This window comes from Apus apus, chromosome 3, assembly GCF_020740795.1.
Source record: "Apus apus isolate bApuApu2 chromosome 3, bApuApu2.pri.cur, whole genome shotgun sequence".
Classification (NCBI taxonomy): domain Eukaryota; kingdom Metazoa; phylum Chordata; class Aves; order Apodiformes; family Apodidae; genus Apus; species Apus apus.
Genome location: NC_067284.1, coordinates 1,166,309 through 1,180,537, shown reverse-complemented (window position 1 = coordinate 1,180,537; position 14,229 = coordinate 1,166,309). Strand labels below are relative to the sequence as shown.

The window sequence follows — 14,229 nt, the reverse complement described above, 5'->3', positions numbered from 1 at the left end:
CTTTAAACTCAGGAGGCTTGGGTTCCAAGTGGGTGCCAGTGGCTAATCCTCAGCAGGTGTTGTTTTGAAGAGTTAGCAGGGTATGGAAACTGCTTCTCTTCACAAAGGTCACAGCAAATGGAATTTAAATGGCCACATTGGTGAGGGGAAAAATACCAACAAATAAAGCTGAGAGAGCCAGTGAATAATTCTTTTGATATTAAGACACTCTGCCCCGTGGAGCAGGTGTGATATCAATAACATCTCTTGTGCTTCAGTCTGGTCACTGCCAGTAGCTTTTCACTGGCTTCTCAGCGTTTCCATTTGGCTTATGATGCAGTAATCATGGGCATGCAGCAAGGCAGAGTGTGTAACTGTGGGGGAAAATGAGATTCTTATCTGTAGCACAGATACATTTGGTAAATGAATGTTGCCTTTTTTCCTTTGTTTCTTCTGCCATTCTGTTAAATGACACGAAGTAGGAGGCTTCTAGTGGCTGAGTGGTACGTTTGGTGGTTAGAAAGGATGTAACAGGGCAGCAAAAGCCTTATTTTTAGCAAATAAGACTGTATGTTAATAACTGAAAATGTGAGGCGTCTGTTCCTAAGGGAGGAGACACCAATATGCTTCTGAAATAATTCCATGAGTCCTTTTCTTCCCATTCCTCTTCCCATTTTCCTTCAGTTTTCCCTTTCCCTTGGAACAGACCTGGAGAGATCATTTCCTGGATTCATCTGTGTGTGTGTGTGTGCAACTGTGACTCAGTCCTCAGTCCTGCTCACAGGCAGTTTGCCCCCAGGCCTCAGTTATCTAAGATTCAAGCCAAGGCAAATATCTGGTAGTCACAGCAACAAAAGCTCAGGAATTCAGAAGTGTATTGAGTTGATCTCTGTTTTTATAGGATGAGGAGGGCTGCTGGGGGAGCAGTAGCTGGATGTTTTTAGCACCTGCTACAGTTAGCTGAAAGAATTTAATCTTTCTAAGTACATTTTCACTCAGCCATGCAATTTTCACAGCCAAGGTAATAATTGTAATAATTTCTAAATCCCAAAAGAGGGCCTGGTGTGTTCACAGAAGCAGATCAGTGAGGTGCTGATCCCTGCTGCCCCAGGCTGAAGCCAGTGTCTCTCCCAGGCCCTCACACACGTTTCTCCCAGGCAAGTCTTCATGGTGCTCTGGGGCTGGATTTAAACAATGATAATTCAAATTCAAACAAATCACTATATTGCCAGTTTTCCACACTGTCCCAGGATTAATTTTCATTTTTGTGACCATTGTAAAAGAGAAGCTTGAAAACAGCTCATTAGGATTGAAGAAAACCTGGTAGCCTACAAACTTTGTTACACAGGGCTAACAGGTCTTCATTTATGCTTAACAGCTGGCAGGCTTTTTTCTTGTGATTGCATTTCAGAGAAAGTGAAGGGCAGCCAACAGGAATCTGATGGTCTTACTGCATGACATGATATGCTGGAGAAAACAGGATTTTTCACTACAGCTAAAAGGCAGAGTCCTAAGGTGACAAATGACTAAAGAAGGACATTCTCTTTGCTAACTACTCCTGTGTTTAAAGGGAAGCAGGGCAGGATAAGTTCACCTTATTTAATTTTTAATATAGAGTATTTATCTGACCAACCTGGAAGTCTGGAGGCACTCCTCCAACATAGAAAACAGCATTTTCAGGTTCCAAATTCAGGAGAGAGCCAGGACCAAGAACCTCTCCCTTTTTGATGAATTTTTCTTCAGCCGTGCTGCTAAGACTGGGCACAGTTAAAAACATTTTTCCGTGTCTTCCAATCCTGTGGAAGGAAATTGCAAGAGAAGAGAGTTTTGCATTGGCTGCACTCAAAAAGAACAAGAAAGCCTCCAACTCCAGGAAGGGTTTTCGTTTCCTCAGTAGAAAACTGGACTTTGTGGGGCAAAAGAACTTTCTCTTCCCCACTGTGGCCCCTTGGATCCTGACTCTGAAATCAAAGAGAATTTGTTTTTATTTCAGCAGAACCAGGCAGTGAATATTACTGAGGAGCAGTTCTGGCTCAGCCTGGTCTGTTGGATTTTTTCCATTACCTGCTTGACTTTGGGGAAATGTACATTACCACTTTACCTCTCAATTTTGATGATGCTGAAGTAAGAAGGCCACGTGCTGACTGGCTTGGCATCCAGAGGTATCTCCACATCTTGGCCCCCCAGATTATAGATGTACACAAGGTTGTCATTTTTAATTGCAAGACCAATGTAGCTTTTTGCCTAAAACACCAATGGAGAAGGATGTCAGAGCCTGGATGCAGAACCTTAGCATAAGATGGGCTTTGATTAACTACATGACACCTTGAAATACAATTACTAAACAAAAGCTTCATTCTCTAATTACTTTCTTTCACCAGATAAAAGTGTACAGAAAAAGCCTCTGATATTTTATTTAAAATTAATTTTATTGAGGTGAATACAAGGTCATCAGATGTCTTCTGACCTCAGATTGGTTGTGTTCAGGGGGAGCTGTTCACCAGTGTCCAGTGTGCAGTGTCATGTGCAGGAAACAGGAAGAAATATTTGTCTAAAGCCCAGGTATGAGGCAGCAATTAAATATTCTACCAGGAGAGGTTTCACTTGGTTTATATTCACTAGACATTCTTTTCAGAAAAGTTTAGAATGAAAAGCCTGCCCCTTTGCCTTGCCCAAGGAACAGCTCGCCAGGATTATACCTGGCTTGTGGACTGTGATTTTTTTTTCCTTTAGGAATGACAATTTGAAGAGCAATTATTTCACACCACTTACAGGTTGTAGATGCCCTTTCAAGGTGTTTCGAAGTCACAATGTACAGAGTGTACAACTGCAGCACAAGCCACAGGCAAAGAACCCTGCTTATCCTGTGGGCCTGTGGCCTCAGAGGTTTGGGATGGACACTGTCAGCAGCAAAAAGTGTCACCAAAAGCCTCTGGGGTTACAAGAGGAGGCAGGGGTCTTGGGAACACTTGCTCTTTGCTGATCACAAACTCAATGACAGCCATACAGTAGTTGCCTCTTGTTTTGAAGCATGGAGAAACAGAGAGAGGAAAAACCAAGGGCAAATAAACTTCAAACCTATGTACATTTTCTTTTAAAATAAATACATACACACACATATATATAAATGAACTGGGTTATTCTCTTACATTTTTGCTTCCAAGGTACAAAATGAATCTGTCTGGAGATGCTGCCAGTTGTGGGTTGTCTTTTTCAAACTTGATGTACAAGCTCATGGAAGTGAAAGATTTCAGTTCCTCCACGTTGATCTTGGGATTGACTTCAACAGCTGATTGTCCTCCAAACATCATGGAAACCTGGACCTGCAGTTGCAAGGGTGCTCAGTGAGACACATTATTGCTGCCTGGGGACATTAGGGGAGGTAAATGGGCAAGAACTCTCAGAGCAGCCTGGTTACTGCAAGAGAAGAGTTGCCACCTAAATATGGGCAGTGGAGACTTGGATGTTTATAACAATCACTTCTGGAAGACACTGGAAAGAAGATGAAGGGAATTAATTTTAAAATTAATTAGTTAGCTGTGCTCAAGCATGTTCATAAAGTAAATTGAATTTCAGGGGGGTGTGTGCTTAATAGAACAAAGGCTACATCATTATGTGTGGCACAGAATGGAATTCTTACCGAGCTGTAAAACTTCTACCCACCATTTACCTGTTAGCTTTGGGAGCAGTATGGCCAGTTTTCTGTTCACAAATAATCCTGCTGTGTTACTGGAGTTAAAGTGGTGTATGTGAGATGCTGACAAAATTTTAAACCACGTTAATTTTATTTTAAAATGCCTTTAAGGCAACTGAAAGCATGTTCCCAGCTTTAAGCACAAGGTGCCTGAATGATGAAATGCATTTCCAGGCCAGTCAAGCACTGAGCACAGACTCATGGATTTTTACTTTTGTTTTTCTGGAAGTGGTGTGTATGGCCAGCACATCCCAGCACTGTGGACATACAACAGTGCACTGAATTTTTTATTTCTCTGAATGAATTAAAATATACTGGTTCAAATTTTGACACCAGAGTTGGTGTTGCAGAAAAAGCCCTCATACCTGATGTATAATACAAGTGTGTCTCTTCACTAAATATGTGTGAACCAAAGGTTTTCTTACCTGCAGAAAATTAGTTAAAAGAAAATAAAACCAGAAGAAATCCTGTCATCCCAGAGAAGTTTGTTGTAATTACTACTGCTTGTAACTAATTTTGCCAGCTGAGTAATGAGCTGTTAGTTTTAGCTTAAAGTGGTTTTGGTATTGTGGCCACCTTCAACACTGTGCCAGTGAACTGAAACAGCCAGTGCAGGAGCTGTGCTCTGCCACGAGCACCAGGGAAATGTGACTTGCTGGCAAATAGCAGCTGTCAAGATTTTAATGACTTCTCCCATGCTCTGTTTATCCAGTTGCTGGGAGATGATCACGTCAAGGTTTGGGCTTCTGACATAGACCAATAAAATGGAGCTCCTAGGAAGATGCAGGTGGTGATGAGCAGTAGTAGCCCCAAGTCCCACCCAGCAGTTTTACCTTGCTTGCTACACTCCTGGTTTGAGCAATTAACTCTCTGATCCTCTGAATGCTGGAAGAAACATTGTTTGCTGGTGCCTTCTGTTCCACCCTGCGCAGCTTGTCCAGGAGTTGAGGGAAGACTTCTGTAAGTTTCTGCACTGAAGTTGGAAAAGAAGTGACAAGTTGGCTTGTTTCCTTTTTGTAACACTGATTTTGCTGCAGGAAAATCCTTCCCTACCCTGCCAGGTTGGCTCCCTTATCTCCTTCCTCTTGAAGAACAAGTCCTGGCTGTGGTGTGAGAGGCAGTGGTTTCAGAACAGGCAGTGATTTGTCAGTATTGCACAAGTTTTTGGAATAAAGGTTTGCACAAAGGAGACTACTTTCTCATGGGACCCCCAGGTACCACCATGGGGTTGTACCTCCGTTATATTTTCTTCAGGGAGTTTTGCAAATGTTGATTTTAACCTTTTCCTTCAAGGTAAATAAATGTTAAGCCCAATTTTACAGCAATGGCAACTGGAGCAGACGAATGATTTGTTCAGCCTCTTACTGGGTATCTGGAGCTGACCTGGGAACTGCATCTGGGAGCCCTGGTGCATGAGCTCCTCAGATCCATGTCAGGGGAGATGAGGAGCTTGTTTCCTCAGCTCTCAGCTGAGTGTTTCTCCCAAGGGTGATCACCCAGACAGCAGCTCTGGCTGCACGGCTGATGGGGCTGCCTGAGGGTCACAGCACAGCCTGATAACAGAAACAGACTCACAGAGCGGTGGGGTTGGAAGGGAGCTCTGGAGATCATTGCATCCAACCCCTGCCAGAGCAGGATCCCCTAGAGCAGATCCCACAGGAACACGTCCAGGTGGGGCTGGAATGTCTCCAGGGATGGAGACTCCACAGCCTCTCTGGGCAGCCTGTCCCAGGGCTCTGTCACCCTCACAGGAAAGAAGTTTCTCCTCCTGTTGAGGTGGAACTTCCTGTGTTGTCACTTGGTGCCGTTTCCCCCCATCCTGTCACAGGCACCACTGAACAGAGACTGGCCCATTCCTGACACCCACTCTGCAGGTATTTACGGACATTAATCAGGTCCCCTCTTAGTCTTGTCCTCTCCAGACTAAACAGCCCCAGGTCTCTCAGCCTTTCCTCACCAGACAGATGTTCCAGTCCCCTAATCATCCTTGTGGCCTCCGTTGGACTCTCTCCAGTAGCTCCTTGTCCTTCTTGCACTGAGGACCCCAGAACTGGACACAACACTCCAGATGTGGCCACACCAGGGCAGAGCAGAGAGGGAGAAGAACCTCTCTCGACCTGCTGGACACACTCTTCCTAATGCACCCCAGGTTTCCATTGGCCCTCTTGGCCACAAGGGCACCTTGCTGTCCCGTGGTAACTCACTGCCCAGCAGGACTCCATGGAGAAGGACCATCCTGCTTTCTGGCTGTGGCAGCAGGTCTGCACTGTACACCAGCAGCAACCCTCAGCTGCTGATGCATGTGCAGCCACGTTGTGCTGCTCACCTGCCCTGGGGAGTGGGAACCTCTTCAGCTCTCCTGCCTACATCTGCCAGGGGGCAGGAATCAGAGCCCTGGACCTTCTGCCTTTCCCTGCTGTGTCTCTGGTACATGTGCAGGTGGGATTGCAGGTGGGATTGCTATCAGAGCAGGTGCTGTGGTGTGTCCAAAGGGAGGGAAGTCCTTTCCCACAATGATAGGCAGGCAAAAAAATTACCAAGAAAGAAAAATAACTACCCTTGATTATAATTTTTATTTATTTGTTTGTTTTTTGTTTATAATCACAGCAGATGCCAATGACATCCTGCCCTTTGGGAGATGTTTACACATCACATCGTTTTTCATCTTTAATTAGATGCAGGTACAACGAGCTGGATCAATGAAATGTGGCCTTAGCCACAAGCTGCGTGTGTGTCAGAAAGACTGAGAATTCAGAGTTAATTTTTAATGACATAGATTCACTATAAATGTTAAGAGCAGATTTGTAGGGTTTGCAGTTACAGTGTAGGGGTTGTCAACTTGCTCTGCCTGCTCTTGTGTTCTTCCCCTCAGGTTGTTCCTCATGTCTGAGCAGGAAGACAGGCAGGGGAGCTGACCCTGGGAGGAACTGAGGCTGGAGGGAAGGGGAGGAAGGAGGAGTGTCCTCCAAGCACTTTGCCAGTGCTCTTGTGACTAAAAACTGCAGCAGCTTCTCAGCCTCATGCAGAGCAATCCAGAGTATGAGAAGATCCTAGAATCATAGAATGGTTTGGATTGGATGGGACCTTAAAGATCATCTAGTTCCACCCCATGGGTAGGGACACCTCCCACTAGACCAGGCTGCTCCAAGCCATGGAGTCCTACAAGTCCTGACTCTACTTGGAAAGGGTGAAAACCTGTGTTTGCCATAGTCCTGCACTCTGCTTGGTTTTTTTCACCTGTTTTACTTTCCAAGGCCAGCGTAGGAGTGGGCCAGATGGAGCTTTACCCTCTCCAGTTATTCCCATCAAGTCCTGCAATACCTTACATGCTGGGGGTCACTAATCAGATATTCTATATAAAGATTACTGTGCATTAAAATGCCATTAGTTTTGCAAATCCTCAAAAACCTACCATGAACTCTGGGTAACACATTAATTCCAGAATGCATTAAAATTTCTACTTAAAAGAAGTAACCACTAGAGTAATCAACTTACAGAAATATTTCTCTGCCTTTTGAAATGAACATTCTATGGCATTTGAAAAGAGCCCATATTATTCTTAAAGTAAAAAGAAAAAAATAATAATGCAGGCTCAGAAAGTGATTTAGCAGATTCCAACTGCCTTTTTTTTTTCATAATCAGCAAATGAATTGGAATTGTGTCTGATCTGATGTCTTGAAAAACTGGCTTTTCATCTGTTTGAAATTCGAGGTATTAAACTTGAAACACCACTGGGACATACAAACAAAAAGCTAACATCTGTTACTACTAGTACTGGTATAAAATCCCACCATAAATCTCTTCCTGTTATCCTTTAGAGTGACATTCTTCAACACAGAAGAATATTGATTTTTTTAAAATCTAGTCTTTGAATTCCAGAAATGCCTGAAAAAGGAAACCTGGTCTTACCTAGTGATAAAACACAACAAAGAATGTGAGGGGAAGTGTCAGGGAGGAAATTCCTTGGCTATAACCTTCCAGACACTTTCTCCTTCTGTGTTTTCCTTCCTAAACTGTCCTTTGTCCTCCCTTCTGGAGCCCACCAGTTCCCTGCTCAATGGGCACACAGAATGTTCTCAGACAAACTGCCCAGCCAAGACGTGCTCTCAGCCCTTTAAACATCAAGTGCAAGCTTTATTCAAAGGCAAACCAGACACAGAATCACAGAGTCACAGACTGGTTTGGGTTGGAAGGGACCTTAAAGACCATCCAGTTCCAACCCCCTGCATGGGCAGGGACACCTCCCACCAGCCCAGGCTGCTCCAAGCCCCATCCAACCTGCCCTTCAACACTGCCAGGGATGGGGCAGCCACAGCTTCCCTGGGCAACCTGGGCCAGGCTCTCACCACCCTCATGGTGGATAATTTATACTTTATTATAAATGCATGTAATAGTTTTATATAAAACCAATTTTTATTTAGAGAGGCACAGAGTCACATTAAAAGGGAGCAATGGGTAGGATTTCAAATACATTTGCTATTCCCCTGCCCCTTGCAGGGCTTTTCCTGACTTATGAGGAAAGTATAAAGCAACCCACATCCTTTTTTCACCAAAAGATATTGCTGATAAACTGCAGTGACTTTCCAAGACTTGGAAAAGCTGCCTCCACAAGTGCAGCAGGACACACATTGCTGCAGTTTGCATGTCAGCAGCTCTCAAACAGTTTGTGGCTCCTCCAGGCACCCTGATGTGATCTGCACTTTCAGGGTGGCTCCCTGCCTGCACACCCACCAGCACAGGGAAGGAGTTTTGCCCAGGCACATCACTCAGAAGCAGAGCTGTGCAGCACAAGTGATGCTGTGCCATGATGCCTTCTGCAGAGCAGAGCCAGCTGGGAGAGCTGGGCCATCCCAGGTCTATCCACTCTGATGGAGTCTATCAAATTCTACTGGAAAGATTTCTTCCAGCATAGCAGCTAGAATGAACAGATTTTTTGAATGCTGAATGTCTGCTGACATTTTGAGCATGAGGAGCCAAATGCAGCTTGTGTTGCTGCTCTCCCTGCTAATCTGGCACTGGTAAATGTTACATGTAAATCAAGTGTAAAGGTGAATGGAAACAAACCCTTCATGTGTAAGCTATGGCAGACTGTTTCTCTTAGATGTTTTCCTCATCCCCTTCCCTCCCTGGATGCCAGTCATACCCACATGTACATTCTCTCAAATGGGAGTTGGAGCCCATAGCTCTGTCTTCATCAAATCCATTTCCCAGCCCTGCTACTTTTCCAGTAAGTGCCCCTTTCTGGAGCTCTGGGCAGGGACCAGCAGTGAGCTTGCCCAGAGGGAATGGCTCAGTGTTCCCTTTGGATAAAAGGCTGCCCAGGGAGGTGGTGGAGGCACCATCCCTGGAAGTGTTGAAAAGAAATGTAGATACAGTGCTTAGGGACATGATTGAAGCACTGAATGGGTAAATCAGGTTATGGTAGGGGGAGTTAGGTTATGGTTGGACTTGATGATTTTCAAGGTCCCTTCCAAGCAGGATGGTTCTATGATTCTGTGATTCTAAATATGAGTTGCCTCTGATTCTGCAGCCAGAAGTTGGGATATTGACCAGCAGTGAATTTCTTTTTGTGGCAGGAACCACTTTTATACCAGTTCTTGGGAGCACTCACTTCCTCAAAAATATTGGTCTTGTCCATCACTGAAAATGGATATTCAGAATAATGGAACCCAAAAAATTGGTCTTATCCATTACTGAATTCAGGAAAGAACATGACCCAGGTGTTTCCCTGGTCTAGAGGGAAGAGGGTGGCTTTGGGGCACTGGAGGCAATGTTGGTTTGGGCACTGGTAACACCATCTGCAGTCAAGTGACACTGAAGCTGCAAAGCTCCTAATAGAAGGAGGAGGGATTTTGGGCAGTAAATCTGAGATTCAGGCTTTCTGGAGATAGAGTGGGTGGAGTTATGGACCTTCTCTGGGGCCCATTCAGGAGGCAGGACATCACTGAACTGTGCTGCAGGGGATGGAACATCATCCAACAAATGCAGGAAATTACTTGTTCAGCCATCAACAACTTTGGATTATTGAGCCTCTTGAGCAGAGCCAGGAATACATTGAGCAACAAATGATGGTTGTCCTAAATTATTTATTCCCAATATTTTCGCTTCTAGATTGAATATTTTCTTTCCTAATTGTTCTTTTCCCTCTTTCACCAGTCACTCCATGCCAGCTTCACTCTCCTTGCCTCTTTTTCCATTCTCTCTTGTCATCTTCATTTCAGTTTTGTAGGCTCAGTTTTTCTTTTGTCTTTATATTTACCTATATTTTTCATAACAAACCTTCCATTCTTTATTCTTCCTCCTCCCCAGTAATAAAAGTGGAATTAATGTGATGTTTACAAGCTTTTCCAGCAATCTCCCTGCTTAAATATTATATTTCTTCCCTAATCCTCTTTGCCCCCTTTGTTTAGACTACAAGCTCATCAAGCTAGGCACTATTTCTCATCCGTGTTTGTGCTACTGAGGACAAAAGGGCCCTGTTTTCCAATGCCTCTCAGTGTTAAAAAAAGTAACCAAACCACCACTCTTAATAGCAAGAAGTATTTAAACGAGCTGTCTACCATTCAGTGGGACCTTGGTACCCTGGTAAAATGACTTAGGAGCCAATTCAGCCCTTAAGTGTTTAATTTTTGGAAACGCCCAAGTATCCAAAAGTTTTAAAGTTTAGTCAATTCTCTAGACAACTGCTAATTTTTGAAATGTTTTTGTGGAGGTAGAATGTTAAAATCACAGAGTTGTTACAGTTGGAAAAGCCCTCTAAGATTCCTGTGTCCAACTGTCAACACCCCCCCCAAAAAAAAACCCCAAAACAACAAACCACAAACCCAACCAAAAAATAACCAGCCAAAAAATAACCAGCCAAAGAACCCACACCAAACCCCAACCAAAGAACCCACACCAAACCCCCCCACATCTCACCACACTAGGGCATGTCCTATAGGGCCTCATGTACACGGTTCTTAAACATCTCCAGGGATGGAGACTCCACCACCCCCCTGGGCCTGACCACTCTTTGGTAAAAGAAATTCTTCCTGACATCCACTCTAACCCTCCCCTGCTGCACCTTGAGGACATTTCCTCTGGTCCTGTTGTTATTTAATTGGGAGCAGAGCCCAACCCCCACCTCCCTACAACCTCCTTTCAGGAGTTGTAGAGGGCAATGAGGTCTCCCCTCAGCCTCCTCTTCTCCAAACGAAACAATTCCAGCTCACTCATCCTCTCCTCATCCTCTCCTTGTAGGACTTGTTCTCCAGCCCCTTCCCCATTTTGGTTGCTCTTCTCTGAAAAGTGCATGCAATTAATACACAAAGTCAACCACTAATCCAGCATTTTGCTGTGATGCTTCCCTGACCTTCAATGCTAAGGAGTGGCAAAGTTGAGGTCACCATACCTGCATCCCCAGCCGAGTGCACAGCACTGTCATATGCTGCTGAATTGTGCTGGAAGTCCTGCAGGTTTTGAGACCACAGCTTCACGTTCTCGCCCATGGGCGCCGTAGCCTGGGTGACTGTCCTGGTGGCACTCACAGCCTCTGCCGTCTGCAGCTGAGCTTGCTCCAAACGCTCCCTGGCCTCCACTGCAACATAAAGAGGGGATGGGAAGGAATGGGCTCTCCCAAAGGTTCCAGGCAGCTATCACCACCACTTGGGAAGTGCTGAGGCAAAGGGGATTACAACCGGCTGTGGAACGGGGATCCCACCTTGCTGGGTTGGTTTTCTTTTCACTTGCACAAGGAATATTAAAAAATAAATAAATCCTGTGGTTAGTCTACAGGTGTAGCCTTCAAATTTGACAGATTCTCATTTCCATTCTAGATGGGTAGAAATGCTCAATGTCCTTGTATTTTGAGGGGTATTGTACAGCCAAGGAAGTTGGAACAGAGATGGAAAAGGAGTTGGATTTTCATTAAGGTTTTAAAACAAAATGCACGTATTTGTTGAGTTTCTTCACGGAAGCTATTTTTGAAGGATAGAAACCAAGGACACTGAAGTGTATTTTTTTCCCCTACCTGTAATTTTGTTTGCTTGTTTGTTTTGTTTCTGTTTGTTTGTTTGCCTGCTTTTTTGGAGTTACCAAATGCTGTGTTTGTAACACCTGCGGCATTTTGCAGGGATGATGTCCTGGCTGTGAAGCCCAGACAATTCTAGCTTAAGTCAATGAAGAAGTCTTGACCATGTCATCTTTGAACAGCTTCAGACATACTTGCAGGATGCTCTATGATGTCTCTTTTCTGAAAAGCTAAGGTGACATTAGGTCAAACAAGCAATTACCTCCCCAGCACTCTGCATTCCAGGTGTGATGTACATGGGAATTAGATTTTAATTATTAATACAATAAATCCACAGACTTGTAGGGCCTCCAAGCCCTGAAAACATCAAGAGTAACATGGGAGAGGACAATTGTAGTAAGGAGTATCAAGAAGAATATGAACAACTTCACGTGGCAAAAGAGAATGCCACGGTTAATGTGTTCAAGCGGGGATGTTTGCTGCCCAGCTCTGGGAGTTTTAGCCAACGTCCTTCAGGCCTCCCCGGGACAGAAATCTGAATGCCAACTTCATGGGTTGTGTGCAAAGAGAAAATATGCTCTTAAGTGTGTAAGTGTGTGAAGGTAAAGAGGAAGCTGCTCCTCGCACCTGCCTCTGCTGCCTGCATGCTCGCCACGGCTCTCAGCAGCTGGCTCCGCAGGGCGCGCGTCCTGGCCAAGGTGCCGTTGAGGTGCCGGCCCGTGTCTGCCACTGTGACATCCTGGCCTGGGGGGAGAACAGAGGGGGGGAGCTGAGCGTTCTGAAAGGCAAGTTTTGTCTTGTGGAGGTATGTCATTGAGCATCTAACACGCCATAGGACAGGCTGGAGAAACCGAATAAAGGTCAACAAGGCCAGGTGCAGAGCGCAGCATCTGGGGAGGAACAGTCCCACGCACCAGCACAAGCCAGGGGCTGACCTGCTGGAAAAGAGGGGGGAAAAGACTTGGGAGTCCTGGTGGACAAGGGGCTGACCATGAGCCAGCCGTGTGCCCTGGCAGCCAAGAGGCCAACACCTCCCTGGGGGGCATTGAGAAGAGCGTGTCCAGCAGGTCAGGGAGGTTCTCCTGCCCCTCTGCTCTGCCCTGGGGAGGCCTCCCCTGCAGCACTGGGGGCAGGTCTGGGCTCCCCAGTTCCAGAAGGACAAGAACTACTGGAGAGAGGCCAGCACAGGGCACTGAGGTGCTGAAGGGGCTGGAGCATCTGCCTGGGAGGAAAGGCTGGGAGAGCTGGGGCTGCTCAGCTGGAGAAAAGGAGGCTGAGGGGGGATCTGATCAGTGCTGGTCAATATCTGCAGGGGTGTCAGGAGGATGGGCCAGACTCTGCTCAGGGGTGTCCAGGGACAGGACAAGGGGCAATGGGCACAAACTGGAGCACAGGAGGTTGAACTTGGAGATGGGAAAACCCTTCTTGACTCTGAGGGTCCCAGAGCCCTGGGCCAGGCTGCCCAGGGAGGCTGTGGAGTCTCCATCCCTGGAGACATTCCAGCCCCACCTGGACGTGTTCCTGTGGGATCTGCTCTAGGGGATCCTGCTCTGGCAGGGGTTGGACTGGGCGTCCCGAGAGGTCCCTGCCAACCCCGTGATTCTGTGATTCCATGATCACTGCACTATTCTGTTACAGAAGTAGTTCTGCCTTAGTGAGGTGCTTTTAACACATATTTTAATGTACAAAATTATAAACCGACTGGGGAAGTAGAGAAGAGGTATATTTACTGTCTCCTGCTGCCCGTTGTAGCTCCATGGCTCGGTGGAGAAGTTCTTCACTTTTACCTCTATGGTAAATGATCTGAGTGTCAATTCCACCTGCAGCCTACAAGGATGGTCCAGAAAAGAAAGTCAGAGCAGGGCTTAGCACTTGTCCCTCTTTGTTGTCTTTCATTGTGGACAACCTATTACTCCATGTGGTTTTCCAGACAACAGCAAAGAACAAAGATGCAGAAAGCACAGAAATTCACTTCTTTTATCAACTTCAGTGTAGTCAACGTGGTACTGGTGCTGGGCAAGGTGCTGAGAAGGGCAGCTAGGCTGGTTAGGGGTCTGGAGAACAGGTCTTACAAGGAGAGGCTGAGGGAGCTGGGGCTGTTCAGCCTGGGGAAGAGGAGGCTGAGGGGAGAACTCATTGCTCTCTGCAACTGCCTGAAAGGGTTGTAGTGAGATGGGTGTTGGCCTCTTCTCCCTGGTGACCAGAGATAGGACAAGAGGAAATGGGGTCATGTTGTGCCAGAGGAAGTTCAGATTGGTTATTAGGAAAAATGTCTTCACTGAAATTGGAACAGTCTGCCCAGGGAGGTGGTGGAGTCACTATCTCTGGAGGTTTTAAAAAAAATGGGTAGACATGGTGCTTCAGGAGGTGGTTTAGTGGCCACAGAGGTGTAGGGCAGATGGCTGGACTTGATGATCTTGAAGGACTTTTCCAACCTTAATGGCTCCATGATACTCATGCCCCATGTTAGTTAGGGGCTGGAGCTGTTCATTTCTGCTGTCCCCTCAGATGGGTGAGGAGGAGCACGTGCACTGTCTGGGGAGCTGCC

General features: G+C 45.9%; 1 protein-coding gene across 2 annotated transcripts in view; it reads right to left on the bottom strand.

Moving 5' to 3' along the window:
- The window catches only part of LAMA4 (laminin subunit alpha 4), a 96,479-nt gene that overhangs the window by 25,847 nt on the left and 56,403 nt on the right, over nucleotides 1–14,229 (bottom strand). For both annotated transcript variants that reach the window (XM_051613090.1, XM_051613091.1), the window contains exons 15-21: nucleotides 13,412–13,508; nucleotides 12,309–12,425; nucleotides 11,064–11,249; nucleotides 4,507–4,646; nucleotides 3,129–3,302; nucleotides 2,081–2,223; nucleotides 1,613–1,775 (exon numbers count right to left, since the gene is read on the bottom strand). In XM_051613090.1, coding sequence (XP_051469050.1) covers nucleotides 1,613–1,775; nucleotides 2,081–2,223; nucleotides 3,129–3,302; nucleotides 4,507–4,646; nucleotides 11,064–11,249; nucleotides 12,309–12,425; nucleotides 13,412–13,508 — 1,020 coding nt within the window. The remainder of the gene's footprint in view (nucleotides 1–1,612; nucleotides 1,776–2,080; nucleotides 2,224–3,128; nucleotides 3,303–4,506; nucleotides 4,647–11,063; nucleotides 11,250–12,308; nucleotides 12,426–13,411; nucleotides 13,509–14,229) is intronic.